We start from the raw sequence: 15411 nt of genomic DNA, 5'->3' as shown, positions 1-15411 counted from the left end.
AGAAGCTTCGACCTCATGAGTAATGGTCGAGCAATTGTACCAATAAGTGCGTTTAATGAAGGATTCATCTAATCCATTCTCTGTATGTACATGTGCCATAGGATGGTCCACACTTCCCCCCCATGGACATACCGTAATTATTAAACGCTTGGGATGTAAATTCACCAGCACTATCTAGACTTATAGTCTTAAGTAGAAAATTTCTTTAGTTACATTTGCTGGTGATGACCTTATAAATGAGTTTCCCTTGTGTACATGCTACACACGTGAGATTTTAGGGATAACTCTTCTCTTTCTTAGGAGTGTGCCCATTTTTATTTAATATCAACATACGCATCATGTTAGAAACATGGATGGCCAATCCAGTCATGCCATAAAGTGGATTGCCAAATTAGTCTCTATTATTTTAATCTTTAGCATGGTAAAAACCAGTGGCTAGTGCAAGGTATAGACTTTTAGGATTCTCTTTAGATCCTTGGGTGATCTTAGTAATATATATAGGAACTCTTGGTTTCCTTCACCCTTAGTTTCAATATGGAAATCATTCAAATGAATGTCCTTAAAACTCAATAAGCTTCTCTTAGAGCTGGGTGAATATAATGCAACACTTAGTTCAAAATTTGTGCCATAAAATATATGCCTGGCCGTAGCCTTCAATTAGGCTTGCTATACCCGCTTATCTTGCTAATATTGGTATTTCTCTTATCCTTCAAAATTGTGTGGTTTAATCCACTATCAATCACAATGATTTTCTTGTCCTTAGCCATTTCTCAAATGGACAAGATTTTATTATAAACAAATAATTTTATATTGAAGGAAATAAAATAATTGAATTTAAACCAAAATTATAATTCAAATAAAATTCAAAGTATAAAGCATAGAAATTAAACCAAGACACTTTTAAATTTAATTATCCTTTCCTAGACAATCCAAAGTTTCACAATCCAGTTGTTCATCATTCTCATGGTCGAATTCTCTTTCACCATCGAGATGAACCAAATGGGCTTTTGGATTCTGTTTAACTCTCTTGATAGAGATCAATGAGATGCTTAGATGATCTGCACGTCTTAGCCCAATGATTCCCCATACCATATCGGTGATAAACCGATTTTAGGATTGTGTTGCGGTTTGTGAATTCCGCAGTCTCTACCATGGCCACGACCGAAGCCGGACCGGTTCCCACGGCCGTAACCAACATAGTGGTTCCATTGGTAATTGCCACAACCACCACGTCCTCTTTCACCATGGCCACGACCATGGTACTTGCTTTTACGGACGTGGTTAACCTCTTTGGGCTCTGTGGGTTCTTTGGGCCTTTTCTTAGTCAAATCGACTTTGTGGGCTTCAGGTAATGGGGAGGACCAGGAGGTCTTATTGCACTTGTTCATTAGTAATAACTCATTGTTTTGCTTAGCAAGCAGCAAACAAGAGATAAGACTTGCATAAGTTTAAAATCCCTTTCATAATACTGTTGCTGAAGCAGTATGATATTGGTGTGAAAGGTTGAGAATGTCTTCTCTAGCAAGTCTTTCTCAATAACCTCCTTACCACATAACCTTAGGATTGAGACTATCTTTAATAGCTCTGAGTTATACTCATCCATGGATTTGTAGTCCTGGATCCTTAGGATTTTCCAATCAAATTGAGCCTTTGGTAGAAGCACCGTCTTTGGTGTCCATATTTGTTTTTCAACTCTGTCCAAAGCTCAAGAAGATTCTCTATTGTAAGGTATTGGTTTGAGACTCTCAGCAAGATCATGACATACATGCAAGATCGCCTTATATTTATTTTTAGTGCAATTACTATCATTTTCAATTCACTCACATAGGTCTTTTAATCTTAATGCCCATTACAAAAACGTGCATCTTATTATTATCATGCGGTATTTGAGACCGAACCATGAAATCATTTTAGTCTTAGGCCATGCGGTATTTAAGACCGAACCATGGATTTATTTTCGTTTGGTACATGCGGTATTTAAGACCGAAACATGTTAATTATTTTCATGGATAATGTCTTGTTTTTGTTATAATTTCGTGGCCTCTAATGCATAAAAACAATTCTAGATAAGTTCTAGTATGAACAGGAAATATGCACAATTTCAGGTTTTAGCAATTTTCCTTTTCTTAGATAATTTAGAAAGTTTCCTTTTACTTAACTTTTCCTTTTTCAAATAGGAATTTTAACAAATATTTTTTAGGATCTAGACTTTCTCTAGGATCCGAACTTGACATGCCAATTTTAAAGTTCTAGAACAACCAAAAACTATGAATTTATCTTTAGCAAAATCGATTTAATCTTCTATTAAATTCGGTTCAATTTCAAGGATAATATGCATGCAATATTTGGATTTTAATCTTCCTAGAACAAACAGGCCAATATTCGAATTTAACAAATATGGTTCTAGGTTCTAATGCATCAATCAATCAAGCATCAATAATAAACAATCAATCCGGATTTATACTTGATATAATTTTTGGTGCAATTTAACAAGTAATCTAACAACCCTAAACAACCGGTTTTTAAGTTTTAGGAATTAGGGAATTTAAACTTTTGTTAGATCTGTAATTGCAGTTTTAGATTTCGATTTTGTACCTTAACACCAATAGGGTCTGACCGGATTTGATCTGGGAGCTAAAGACCTCAGATATTACTCACGAACCTCGAACTTGTATGGACCACGAACCACGAACAGATCCGCAACTGCTCCCACGAACGGATCCGAACTTTTTCTTGTACTGCTCTCGTACCGTACTTACCCCGGATCCGCGAACCGCGAACCTCGAATGAAACTTCAATAAAACTTTGATCACGAACCTTGCTCACCCTTGAACACGAACTGATCGCCGAAAAAACTTAAATAAAGAAGAGAAAACAATTTCTTAAGTGAATCTAGATACAAATTTGATTATGCCTTTTCGTTAGGAAGGTTTAAATATATACTACTCCCTTGTATGCAAGGTATGAGTATAAAAGACATTAGAGGAGGTTTGCTAACCATTTGGGGAAGAGATAATTTCTGGTAGATTAGAAAACTTGAATATTTTAAAAATTAGAGATATTCTAAATTTTCATTAAATACTTGAATCTTAAAATTTTTATTATTTTTCCAAAAAATAACCATACTTCATGCTAATTTACAAAAAAAAAAAAAAAAAAAAAAAAAAAAAAAAAAAAAAAAAAACTTGATTTTATATTATTTTATCTCAAAAGTACTTGCTTATAAAAAATTATATGGGCACAAAAGTAAATGGTTAGGAAACCTCCTTTGATGTCTTTTTACTACTGAAACCAAAAGCCATTGGTGAGTTGGCAGCTCTGTTTACTACTGGAACAGTTTTGGAGAGTCAAAACAAGTTGAGTCATAATCTTCGCAAAAGAGTAAAAATTCCTACACCTGGCAGAAGATTCAGAGCTACTACAAAACACATTAGTTACAATGGAAAAGTTCGATGTATGTAATTCTGGTTCAATTTAAGTTCAAAAAATGGAAAAGTATCATTAAACATATTTGTTTTGGAAAACGATTGTAGAACACTCATTCGAGGAAGAAATGGTGAGAGAGTCATAGTATTCCACACAAATATTTTAAGATTTTCAACTTTAACCTTAAAATTAACTATATTATTAAACATTTAATAAGTGTGTCATTTTTCGAGAGTTCAGCCAAGATTTTATTCAAAAAACGTGAAAAACTCAAAGGTAATATATTTTAATAGAGCCTCGATTCCAAAAAAATTATGTTTCTAAGATTTTAAAATCTAATTCTTAGTTGTTCATCCCGAATCCAATCCAAATCATAAATAAAAATTTTAAATATCGATAAATACCAATAACTTTCAATAAACATGATTATGGTCCTATATTACAAAAACTTAAAATAAACATCATCCGTTTGTATGACATGAAAAGATGATTAATTGAATATGTACTAAATTTTCTTTATTTTTAGTCGTAGTACATGAGAAGATGATGAATAATTTGAATATGTACTATGTTTTCTTTATTTAGTCTTAGTTTTTAATTTAATTCATAATTAATAATTCGTTTTAAGTTTTTTTTTAAAAACAAAATTAATTCATAATTCTACGTACTAAAAAACTAAAAGCACTATGTTAAACATTTGAGCTTAGTATATCAACTATAAACCCAAAAATTAAAAGTCTAAAATGAATTTTAGTATGAGGAACTTTTAATTTATCTTGCATCAGTTATGAAATTTTGTCAAGAGACCATTTGGCATCACATAATTTTTGGCATTTCTAAATATTTTTATTTTAGTTTGTTAATATTATAAGTAACCATAGTGGTTAAACTTCTTGCTTAACTCGTGAGTAACAACGATACGTGGTTTCTCCTTCTACCAGCTTCACAAGTAACAACGATGACAATGCTTCTTTGATTTATTAAACAAATGGAGTCTATAGAGTGATTAGAAAAAAGAGTTTCTATTTCTTTCACTTTTGACCGCTATAAAATCCAAACCAACTAAAAATACCAATTAAGCAAACAACAATCAAGCTAAGGAAACAGCAATTGGACTTCTCACAACATGGTCACTATCTGTCCAACTAAACCATCCAAATTGGTATTGACCCTTTTCAGTCGCATTCAACACCTGGTCCGTCTGTGGTTTAATCACGATTTTAAACCGCTGCTTCTGACCAATCCGGTTAAATACCAACACATTCGGTATAGCCTTAACCGTAACACCTGATGGCGGGTTAGCGTTGAATACGTATGTGCTTGTCCAGTTACCGATTCCAACATTTGTAACCGTTCTTTTAACGGTCACTGTCCTGTTTAGATTCGGGATCGCGATCGACGGGTAGTTGAGATTGTAACCCGGTGGGATTTTACTAGGACATTTGAATGTCGGGTCAATATCGGTGAAATTAACCGAGCAGCCATAGAGAAGGTAAGCTCGGTATGATGCATCGTAGACTAAACCGGGATCCGCAGCTTTGGTTGGTCTGAAATGTCCTGACCCAAGTGCAAAAGGGTTTGCGGGTAAACCATCAACGTCTTGGATTGGTTTCTTCTCGTCGTTAGTCATCCAAGCTAACAACAAAAAATACACAAATTTAAATAAATCCAAAAGATAATTTAAGAGATTTCGGTTTAGCTAAACCGAACCAATGAAATAACCATGAATGTTTTTGTTTACCAGTGGTCATAAGAGCAGATCTTATAGCAGCACTACTCCATTTAGGATGAATAGCTTTGAGAAGAGCAATCGCACCAGAAACATGAGGACAAGACATTGAAGTTCCTGTGTAAATATTAAAATCTGCAACTCTTTGATCTATTGACACTTTGCTTGGTGAATCTGCTCCGCTCCATGCAGCCAGTATGTTCAGTCCAGGTGCGGTAATATCCGGCTGTTAAAACCGCAAAAAAAGAATTATCAAACCGGTTAATTCCGGTTGTGGTCATTTCGGTTTTGTTTGAATTAAACAAAACAAAACAAGAAGTTTACCTTTAAAATGTTGGGATCTACCACGTTTGGACCGCGGCTAGAAAACCCGGTCATCAAAGGAGCTGCTGTATATTTGTAAACCGTTTTCCCCGGTTTGATAAAAGCCATCGGGTTTTTATCGGTTTTGATGTAATCGAGAATTTTCTCCACCACGGTTGGGGTAACCGTGGCAGTCGCAACAAAGTGAGAGTCGGACGGAATCTCATTGCCGTTAGCCGGGGCGTTTCCAAGAATCATACCGGCTCCTCCGGCTCGTTTTACCTCTACACCTTTACCGATTCTTGAACCGGCTCCTCTTAAACATAATACCACTTTACCAGCCACAAGCTCCGGTCTTAGTGAATTCGGTAGACATTGCCTTCACACAAAAAAAAAAAAAGAGATCGTTAAGTCAAATATATAATTAAATAAGATCAATGATCGAAATTAACAAGAGAGCAAATCTTACGATGAATCGTTCAATGCAATGCCGGGAACAACCACGTTAGCAGCGTAAACAAGAGGCGCAAATTTGTCCATTTTAAATGCCGTTATGGACTCCGTCTACATAACAAAAAATAAACTAGTATATTATACAAAAATGTAACATATAATTGTCTCTCTTTTTTTAAGTCTATAGTTGTTGTCTAATTACCTTGATTGTGTAGCCATTACCAAGAGCAAGGCCGCCAACAAAAGCCCGATCAAGAGTACTAGCTCCAACGGTAATAATCCACGGTGCCGGATTGGACAAAGTCCCCGGCTTTGGCCCTGAATTCCCAGCGCTAGCAGCAACCACAATATTCCTTTTGATGGCATGCAACGCTCCAATCGCAATTCCGTCTTGTTGAAACGGCAAAGGATCGGTCGTTCCGATCGAAATGCTTATTACGTGAACACCATCAGCGATCGCGTCATCGATCGCGGCAAGCATGTCCTCTTGTAGGCAGACATTTCCGCCAACTTTTTCCTCGTTGGGCTTGGCCCAACAAGCTTTGTAAACAGCTAGACGAGATAATGGTGCACCGCCCGAGGCCGAGCCCATTGCAAAACCGCCGAGTGCTGATGCACCGTAGACCCGACGACCAACGGCAGTAGAGGCAGTGTGGGATCCATGTCCGTCGGGATCGCGTGGTGACAAGAAGTCTTTGTTTGCTGTAACGTTGAACGCTCCGAAATATTTTTCGTATCCTTTCACGTAATACCTCGCTCCAATAATTTTCCTGTAATTAGTGGAAAAAATCCATTACGTTATGATTAGTGCATGGAATAATCACTCACACAATAATAATTTTGACGACGTGATATATTTTCCATAGGATAATTAGTGTTTTATAAAATTTAGTTCTTTATTTATTATAAACATTTTGAGTTGCCTCCAACAAAAAAAATAAGCTAAATATGTAGACACGTAAACTCGGGCACACATTGATATTACAAACATAAGACTTGATGATAAGACAAACAAGGGTGAGAAGTCACGGGTGTACAATATTATCTAGAAAGAAGCAAATAAGTTTTTGTCCCTTACATATAATACCAAAGCTTGCATATAACAATCAATTATCAAAGTTTCGGTTTCATTCACATAAAATAGCCAATATATAAATATATGTTTTATCAAATTAGTTTTATTTGTATGGTTTTGATGGCAGGCTTACATAAGTGAATAGTTACAGGGTCTGCCAGGGAAAATAATTCATTGTATATAAATAGTTTTATATTACTAACAGAGAATAGAATAAATAATTAAAGGTGGCTCTCGTGAATGATGATGATACGCAAGCTTAAAAGTTGGTGATCAATTATCGCAACCGAACAAAACATGGAGACTGTGACCTAATGTTTCGGACAGTGGAACTCAAAACTATACTCGTATGTGGGAAATGTAGCTAAATCTTGAAAAATAAAAAAATAAAAATCTATGTTATACTAAAAATAGTATGAGTTTCTACTACAAATTAAAGTCGTGAAATAATTTTCAGAATTCTGTCATTGTAGCAGTCAAAACTTAGTCTTTTATTCTACATAATTATACAATTTTTTACTATATATGTAAAGGGCTTTAATGATCAATTAATATAGAGCAACATATCACATCATCATATATGAAAAGAAGATTCTTGCAGCAAGCATGAGGTTCTTTGGATCTTTGCTAAAGAACCAATTGGTGATATGGACGTATAGTTTTACTTTTAATCTATTTCCGACCTATAATTCATACATACATGTTCTAGTTATGGTGTGTATGTGTTTTTTGGCTAAAATTTGTAATCTACTGGTTTTATATATTTGGCTTTTTAGATTTAAATATCTGAATAACTGATTTAAATTATAGAATTGAAGATATGAAGATGCCAACTCCTCTATATCATAAGAATCTCTACCTATTTGTTTGATAATCAAAACATAGAAATTATAGATATGCAGCTTAAAAATCAACATATTTAGTAAACCATGAAGTTATACTATGATTTTCTAAGAGAAAAAAAAGAATAGGAAAAATATCTCTTACCGGTTACAGTGAGAAGAGTTAAAGGCAACTCCGGTTTGGCAGATTCCTTTCCATGACTTTGGAATAGGTCCCATTCCTTTGTCACTGAAACTCCTTGATTCTGGCCACACACCTTTTTTTATTTCCCCAGAAAAAAAAATAAACAAAATCATTCTCTCAATAATGATGGATTAATATAATAATGAGATGCAACTAACGATTCTAAAAAGATAAAATTACAATAATTTCCCTTGAATCTTGAATTCTTGACCGTAACGCAACTCTTTTTCTCTAGTCACGTAATAATTCAACTATCAACGTTGGAGTTAGGTCCATTTAAGTTTTGGTGTACGTACTCATCAAAAGAAACAGTGATTTTTCTCAGAATCCAAAACAATAATATTATCTTAACTGTGAAAACTAATTTTATGGCTCTTATCGCGGCGCTTATATGTGACGTGCGTGAGGAAGCAGAAGACAAAGGAAAATACAAAGGATAACACAAAGGTTCACATGAATAACCACAATTTTATTCTTTCCACTCATGTTATCCAAATAAACCATGATGAACTTGACTATAATTTTTAGTTTTGCACTTACCCCAAAAAAATAATAAATTATTTAATGAAAATCTATTTTCTCATTTTATAAAAAACAGAAAACAATCATATTCTAAATAAATTAGTAGCTAGAGACAGCTTAACTTACCACTGTCGAGAACACCGACGATGATACCATCACCATGTTTGGCCTTCCTTAAAAACTTTCTCCCGACACGAAACCGATCATCTACATCGTTTTTTAGAGGTCGTGCATCAATGTCATCGGTTTCCTCCTCCTCCAATCCTACAAACTCCCATGAACGTGTAGTATGTGCTTCATATTTTCTTGGATGGCTCTTGAATACCGAAACAACCTCTGCCAATTCTGTTTACAAAAAAAAAAAAAAAAAAAAAAACAGAATTGGGTTTTAGTTATTACTTAATACTCTTTTTTAGCCGTAACAAAATATCAGACGGGTTTTATTTTTATTTATTTACTTACTTTCTAGTTTAGAGGCTTCGTCCGGGGTTAGCTCAGCCGCGAAGCCATTGATGCTATGTTTGTAGCTATACAAGAGCGATGCTCTAGCCTCTTCTTCGGATTCTTTAACCGAGTGAAGATAAGAATGATGATGTTCTTCTATTTCATGTAAGGCTTTGTCACCTTTATGTTCTCCAAAATAGACTATATACACCTACGAAAAAACAAAAAAAAGATGAAATCATGAAAATGTGAGGAATTGACGAAGAATTATGACCCGATATGTTAACAAATCAAGGCATAGCTTTTTTTTTTTGGTATGAAAATCAAGGCATAGTTGGAATTGAGAATCAGTGAACTTTAAAGTGTAGAAATGATTATTCTGAATCTGAAAAGAAACAAGTAATAATAATAGGAACCTGTTCTTTTTCGGCACATGAGGCTAAGAGGGGGATGAGAAAGAGGAGAGGGAAGAGACAAGTTAGCTTGTTCATGGCCTTGATGGAATGTTATAGCCCTAATGCTCTGTAGGGGTTTGATGGGCTGGCTATTTATAATAGACAAAGTGCAACAAATTCAAACCCTTTTAAGAAAGTTAAATAAAGAAAAACAAAGACACAAAAATATAGGAAAAGACTATCCTTAACTAATCGTGGTGATCTAATGGTTGAAGAATGAAGATTCGTTATATTAGTCAAAGTCAACGATGACCGGATGAGTCTTACCCTCTATGGCTCTATACAATGCCTTTTAAAGATTTAGATAACCTTATATCCTGCCTTAATTATAAAGATTTACAATAAATTATATAACATACTTTAATAAAGATTTGCAATATACATATTTAACTAGGTACTAACCCGCGGTTTTCCGCGGGCTGATTTTTTTGTTTGATGAAAATTTTTAATAATTTATTTTGTTATTATGTTATTTATAAAGATTTGTGATTAAAAATTTGTATTTTAAAAATGTTTATTGAAAATCTGTCAATAAAAAATTTGCATGTAATGAACTTTAGATTTTATTAGATTAGATTTTTATAATCTTACCTGTTAATTTTTTTTTGTAAGTACAAATTAGTTTTGATTCTAATAGTTATTTTTTTTTTTACTTTTCTACAATTTATTTTATTTTATGTGTCCACAATTTTCGTTTTTAATTAATTATATTTAATTAATTAATTAATCTTAATTAAGTTTTTCTAATGGCAATTGAATATAATTTTTTACACATTTTAAGGTTAGTTTCATATTTGTACTTCCCAATTAATATAGTATGATAAAATTTTATAAACCTTTAAAATTATATAACATACCTTATAAAGATTTGCAATACCCAAGATAATATATCCCATATATTAATAGAGAAGCATTCTCCAGAAAAAAATGATGAGGGTGTATTCAAAACATGATTTTGGAAGATTTTGAATTTTGTTTAAAATCACATGTTATTCAACTTGGAATTTAAAAACCTCTTTCCAAATCTCTTGTTATTAAAAATGAGATTTTTATAAAATCAATCAAAATCACTTAAAATCTCTAGTTGTTCAAACAACAATTTTTAAAAATCATATGAAATCAACTATTATTGAAAACATAACTTTATATTTCTTTAAAACCCCATAACAACGATTTTGGGAGATTTTGGATATTTTTTTACACTAGAAATCCAACTTATCTCCCAATTCCACTAAATATCCTTAAAACTTTCATTAAATCTCTCAAAATCTTAGAGGGGTATTGAAGTTGACATTTTAAAGGATTTGGTAAGATTTTAATATTTCAGAATTTTGAAAGATTTCAGAGATTTTTAGGAGATTTGATTGTGTTTTAATTTTTTTTTTATTTTTCTTTTTAGAAAATGAAATGTGATTCTATGAGATTCTATGATATTTTACTAGTGAACTTTGTGTGATTTTAAAATATTTTACAACACAAAAGAAAGAAAGAAGGATAATTCTTGGATTAACCCTAGGGGGTGAATCCTTCTTATTCACCCCCTTTTAGTTAAGGAAACAAATAATTGATTAAGGAAACAAATTCTGTATATCAATTAATTTTAAAATTATTAATTCTAAACATTATATTATAGTTTTGAATTGTAACATCTAAACCCAAATCACTCTTTTTATAAACCCAAATTAAAATATAATTTTCTTTAATTGTAAAATATAAACCCTAACCACTATTTTATAAACCCAAACCGACATATAATTTTTCTTAATTTTAAAATCTAAACCCGAACCACTATTTTGTAAACCCAAACCGACATATAATTTTGCTTAATTTTAAAATCTAAACCCTAACCACTCTTTCGTAAACTCAAACCGACAAATAATTTCGTTTAATTGTAAAATCTAAACCTAAACTCTAACCACTTTTTTGTAAACCCAAACCGACATATAATTTCATTTAATTGTAAAATCAAAACCCTAAACTCTACCCATTCTTTTGTAAACCCAAAACGACATATAATTTTGTTTAATTGTAAAAACTAAACCCTAACCACTTTTTTGTAAATCCAAACCGACATATGATTTCGTTTAATTGTAAAATCTAAACTCTAATCATTATTTTATAAACCTAAACCAACATAATTTCCTTAATAAAAAATCCACATAATTGGTTTTTTTAACTTGTTTTGTCTTTTTTTTTTTTTAATTTTAATTTTGATTTATTTTATAAATATGATATGACAAGGCAGTTTGTTATATTTTGATTGGTTAATTAAGAGGGGTGAATCACTCTTATTCACCCCTAGGGTGAACCCAAGATTTTTTCAAGAAAGAAAATCTGTCGCTTATTTTGTGAAGTTGTAGGAGAAGAAGTCGTTAACTTGTCGAGACACCATCACACCACCACATAGCCTATATCATGCAAGAAAGAAAAAAAAACTTTCAGTGAGAAGAAGAACAGAGAAAGAAACTAAGCGAAGAAGATGAGCAAAAGGAAAAAGAAGAAGGTGAAGGACACATGAGGAGAAGAAGGAACACGTCAACTTAGAGAGAGAGAGAGAGAGAGAACTTGAACGTGAGAAAAAAATATGAAACAAAGAGTTGATCTACGGAGATTAGAGTTGCCAGAGTTGATCTGCGGAGAAAGCTTACCGAACAAGAGATAGTGGTGGTTTTATGCCTGTGTTTTTTTTGTTTTGTTTTTTAATGAAATCCTTTAAAACTCTATCTCAAAGAATATGATTTTGAGAGGAGTGTTTTTTAACTAAAAAGCAAAAAAAGTCTCTTAAAATCATTAAAAGTAACATTCTAAAAGAAAGTTGTGAAATTTTGAATAACAAGAGATTTAAAGTTGGTTTTATAAACTATTGATTGAATAACAAGAGATTCTGAATTATTTTAAAGGATTTTATATAAATCTTTGTTGAATAACATAGGATTTCTAAGATTTTTTAAAATTCTCAATTGAATAACACAGAATTTTAAGAATACTATAAAATTCTTTAAAATGTTAGGTTCAATACCCCCTCCTATAATCCCATAAAATCCTCTAAAATCATGGTTTCAATACACCCCTGATGTGTCATCCTTATAGAGCTCCATGCACCTTTTAATAAAATACCTTTTAAATTTTCTTAACTTGTGTTTTAAAACTTATTATGAAACAGAGGGAGTAGTACATTATTCGATTAATGCTATAATAGAAATAATCTATAATAACTTCATGAAAACAAGAAACTACCTCTTTTTTTTTTTAATAGTGATCATAAGAAACTATCAGAAGGATCTTCCGATTTAGAGGTTTGACTAACAGTTGTGAGTCAGAAGCGAAGTGGAGTCGAGTGAAGCTCGATTCAATTGCAACTCCCAAAGCTGTGAGAGTTGCTAAAAATTTCGTCATCAACGTTGATTCGACATGGGAAGCATTCGAGGATCCTTGATGACCCATCCATAACCCGCTTTCTCATTCTCTTTCCAAGCAGAGTCCGTATAGCATTTCTGATACAAGGTTTGGTGTGGCACAGATCTTGGAGGTTGTGGGATAGGTTTGGTCAGAGGTTGTGTCGATTGCGCTTCATGCCACTCCTTAGATCTATAGATGGCTAAAAGTAGGGCTTCTTCTGTCTGAGTTTGTTCTTTATTGAAGACCAATCGGTTTTGAGTTGTCCAAATTGTCCAAAAGATCCAAGAGGATAAAGGTCCTTTTCCGATTCTCGTAGGTGGGAGACACGTGAGTTTAACTATGGTGCTTATGCCTTTCTCCATGGATTGGATTGTTTCAGGGTGCATTGATTCCTTCAAAGGAGCCAATTTCGAGATTAGTGAGTCAAAGGGGCATTGGAAAAAGATGTTTACCTCAGTTTTGGTTTCTCCACATTGTGGGCAATTGACATTCTCATTGATCTGCCTGGTCATCAGGTTCTTGTCTACCGGTAATGTATGTTGGTCTGCTTTCCATATGAAAAGCTTCGTTTTAGCTGAGCTGCTGAGATTCCAAATATTGGCTTTCCAATTAAACGAGTCATCACTTCTGGTTTGTGGATCGGTTGACTTCATCTTGGGATCAAAAGATTTAGCTTTAAGTGCTTCATAAATTCCAAATTTCGCAGAATATATCCCATCTGTTGTTGGAAGCCATGCCCATGAATCTGAACCACCTTGTTTGCTTGGTCTCAACTTTATGATGTCATCTTCATGATGTGGAAATGTTTGTTGGATGAGTGGCAAATTCTATTCCCGGGAATCTGGTAATTTGAGGTCAGACACAGTGAAAGATTTGTTTACTTCAGTTGGTGGACAATATGATGTAATAGGCTTTGTCAGAAACAACCAAGGTAGTCTCCAAATAGGTATTAACTCCTCGTTGCCAATTACTTTCCCAAGATTGGTCTTAAGTAAATCTCTTCCAATGTAAATGTTTTTCCATCCAGGTGATGCATTGTTTGGAACGTTACACTCAAGAAAGGAGGATGAGTTACAGTATTTGCCCATGAGGATCTTTGTAATGAGGCAGGATGGATGGGAGAGTATGCTCCAGCTAATCTCTGCTAGCAAGGCGTCGTTGAAGGTTTGGATATACCTGAAACCCAATCCCCCTTCTTTTAACGATTTGGTCATTTTGTCCCAAGAGATCCAACACATTTTTCTTTTGTTCAGTTTATCGTCCCAACCGAGGACAAGAATCTTGAGGACCATCTTAAAGCTCGCTGCTTAATTCTGTCAACTATTAAACTAAAAAGGTCTTTTTTCTTCCTACCAAAGAGCTTAGGTAAACCAAGATATTTTCCTTGTTCTCATACCTTGCAGATACCTAGCTCTTTTTTTGACTATTTCTCTTGTTTTATTTCTTGTTTTGACAGAGAAAGTGATAGAGGACTTATCTTGATTAATCTTTTAACCCGAATCTACCTCATATTTTTGCAGGATTTGCTTTAACTGGCTGCAACTGCTCTAATCAGATTTGCAGAAGAACATGGTGTCGTCTGCAAATAGAAGGTGATTCACTCGTGGACTTCCTTTTGCTACCCTAATTCTTGTTAACTTTCCTGTAGTTTGAGTTTTTTTTGCATAATCCTGGCAGGACCTCACTGCAAATAATAAAGATGTAAGGCGAGAGGGGGTCGCTTTATCTGATGCCTCTTTGCGGTTTAACTAGCCCTCTTGCCTGGTCATTCAGAAGGTAAGAGTAGGAGGCCGTAGTAATACATTGCATGATCCAAGTGATCCACTGCTGGTGGAAAACCAATCTATCCAGGGTTGCCCTTATAAAATCTCATTCTAGCATGTCGTATGTCTTACACATGTCAATTTGTACTGCCATGAAGCACCTCTCTCTAGCATCAGACGTTTTCAGGTAATGCAGGGTTTCATGTTTGATCATAATGTTATCTGTGATCGCTCTACCAGGAACAAAGGTTGATTGATTTTAGGAAATACATGTTTGCAATATCGGTTGTAGTCTCTTTAATAGCAGCGTGGCAATAATTTTATAATAAATGAGCATAGCGCTATAGGTCTGTAGTCAGAAACTCTTGTAAGGCTTGTTATCTTTGAGATCAATCTAACATGGGTGTGACTGATTTTTAAGGGCAAGGTACCAATACTGAAGAAAGATTGGACTTCTGAGATCACCTTATCTCCCATTGTGTCCCAACTATTTTGGAAAAAAACTCGCAGAGAACCTATCAGGGCCAAGGGCTTTGTTAGTGTGAATTGCAAAACACGCTTGTTCGATCTCATCCTGAGACGGTATTTTGATTAAAGCTTCATTCATTTCTACAGTCACACATGGTGTAATGCCTCATGTACTATATCGAGCTTGGAGCCATCAATTAAGGTGAACATATCTTGGTAATAGCTTGCAATTGTAGCCACAATCTCATTTTCCTCATAGACAACTCTTCCTGGTTTTGGTTCTAACACATATATGTTTTTTATGGATCTTCTTCCTTTTGTAGCAGCATGGAAGTATCATGTATTCTT

The 15411-nt window shown here is 33.9% G+C and overlaps 1 protein-coding gene and 1 long non-coding RNA gene across 2 annotated transcripts; both read right to left on the bottom strand.

The window, feature by feature from the left end:
• Positions 1-4383: 4383 nt before the first annotated feature.
• On the bottom strand, positions 4384-9702 carry LOC104760343 (subtilisin-like protease SBT5.6). Its single transcript, XM_010483245.3, has 9 exons — positions 9395-9702; positions 8997-9189; positions 8661-8879; positions 7974-8085; positions 6114-6681; positions 5928-6022; positions 5480-5837; positions 5168-5381; positions 4384-5061 (listed from the first exon to the last, which is right to left on the bottom strand). Exons 1-9 carry the CDS (start codon positions 9467-9469, stop codon positions 4517-4519), a joined length of 2379 nt encoding a protein of 792 aa, XP_010481547.2. The 5' UTR covers positions 9470-9702; the 3' UTR covers positions 4384-4516.
• Positions 9703-11600: 1898 nt separating this feature from the next.
• Positions 11601-12167, bottom strand: LOC147921400 (uncharacterized). Its single transcript, XR_015589486.1, has 2 exons — positions 12082-12167; positions 11601-11841 (listed from the first exon to the last, which is right to left on the bottom strand). It is a non-coding gene; the product is annotated as an uncharacterized LOC147921400 (long non-coding RNA).
• Between the last annotated feature and the right edge of the window lie 3244 nt (positions 12168-15411).

This window comes from Camelina sativa, chromosome 18 (assembly GCF_030686135.1).
Source record: "Camelina sativa cultivar CO46 ecotype springtype chromosome 18, ASM3068613v1".
NCBI lineage: Eukaryota > Viridiplantae > Streptophyta > Magnoliopsida > Brassicales > Brassicaceae > Camelina > Camelina sativa.
Note: the sequence above shows the minus strand (reverse complement) of the source record. Positions and strands in the feature narration are given on the sequence as shown.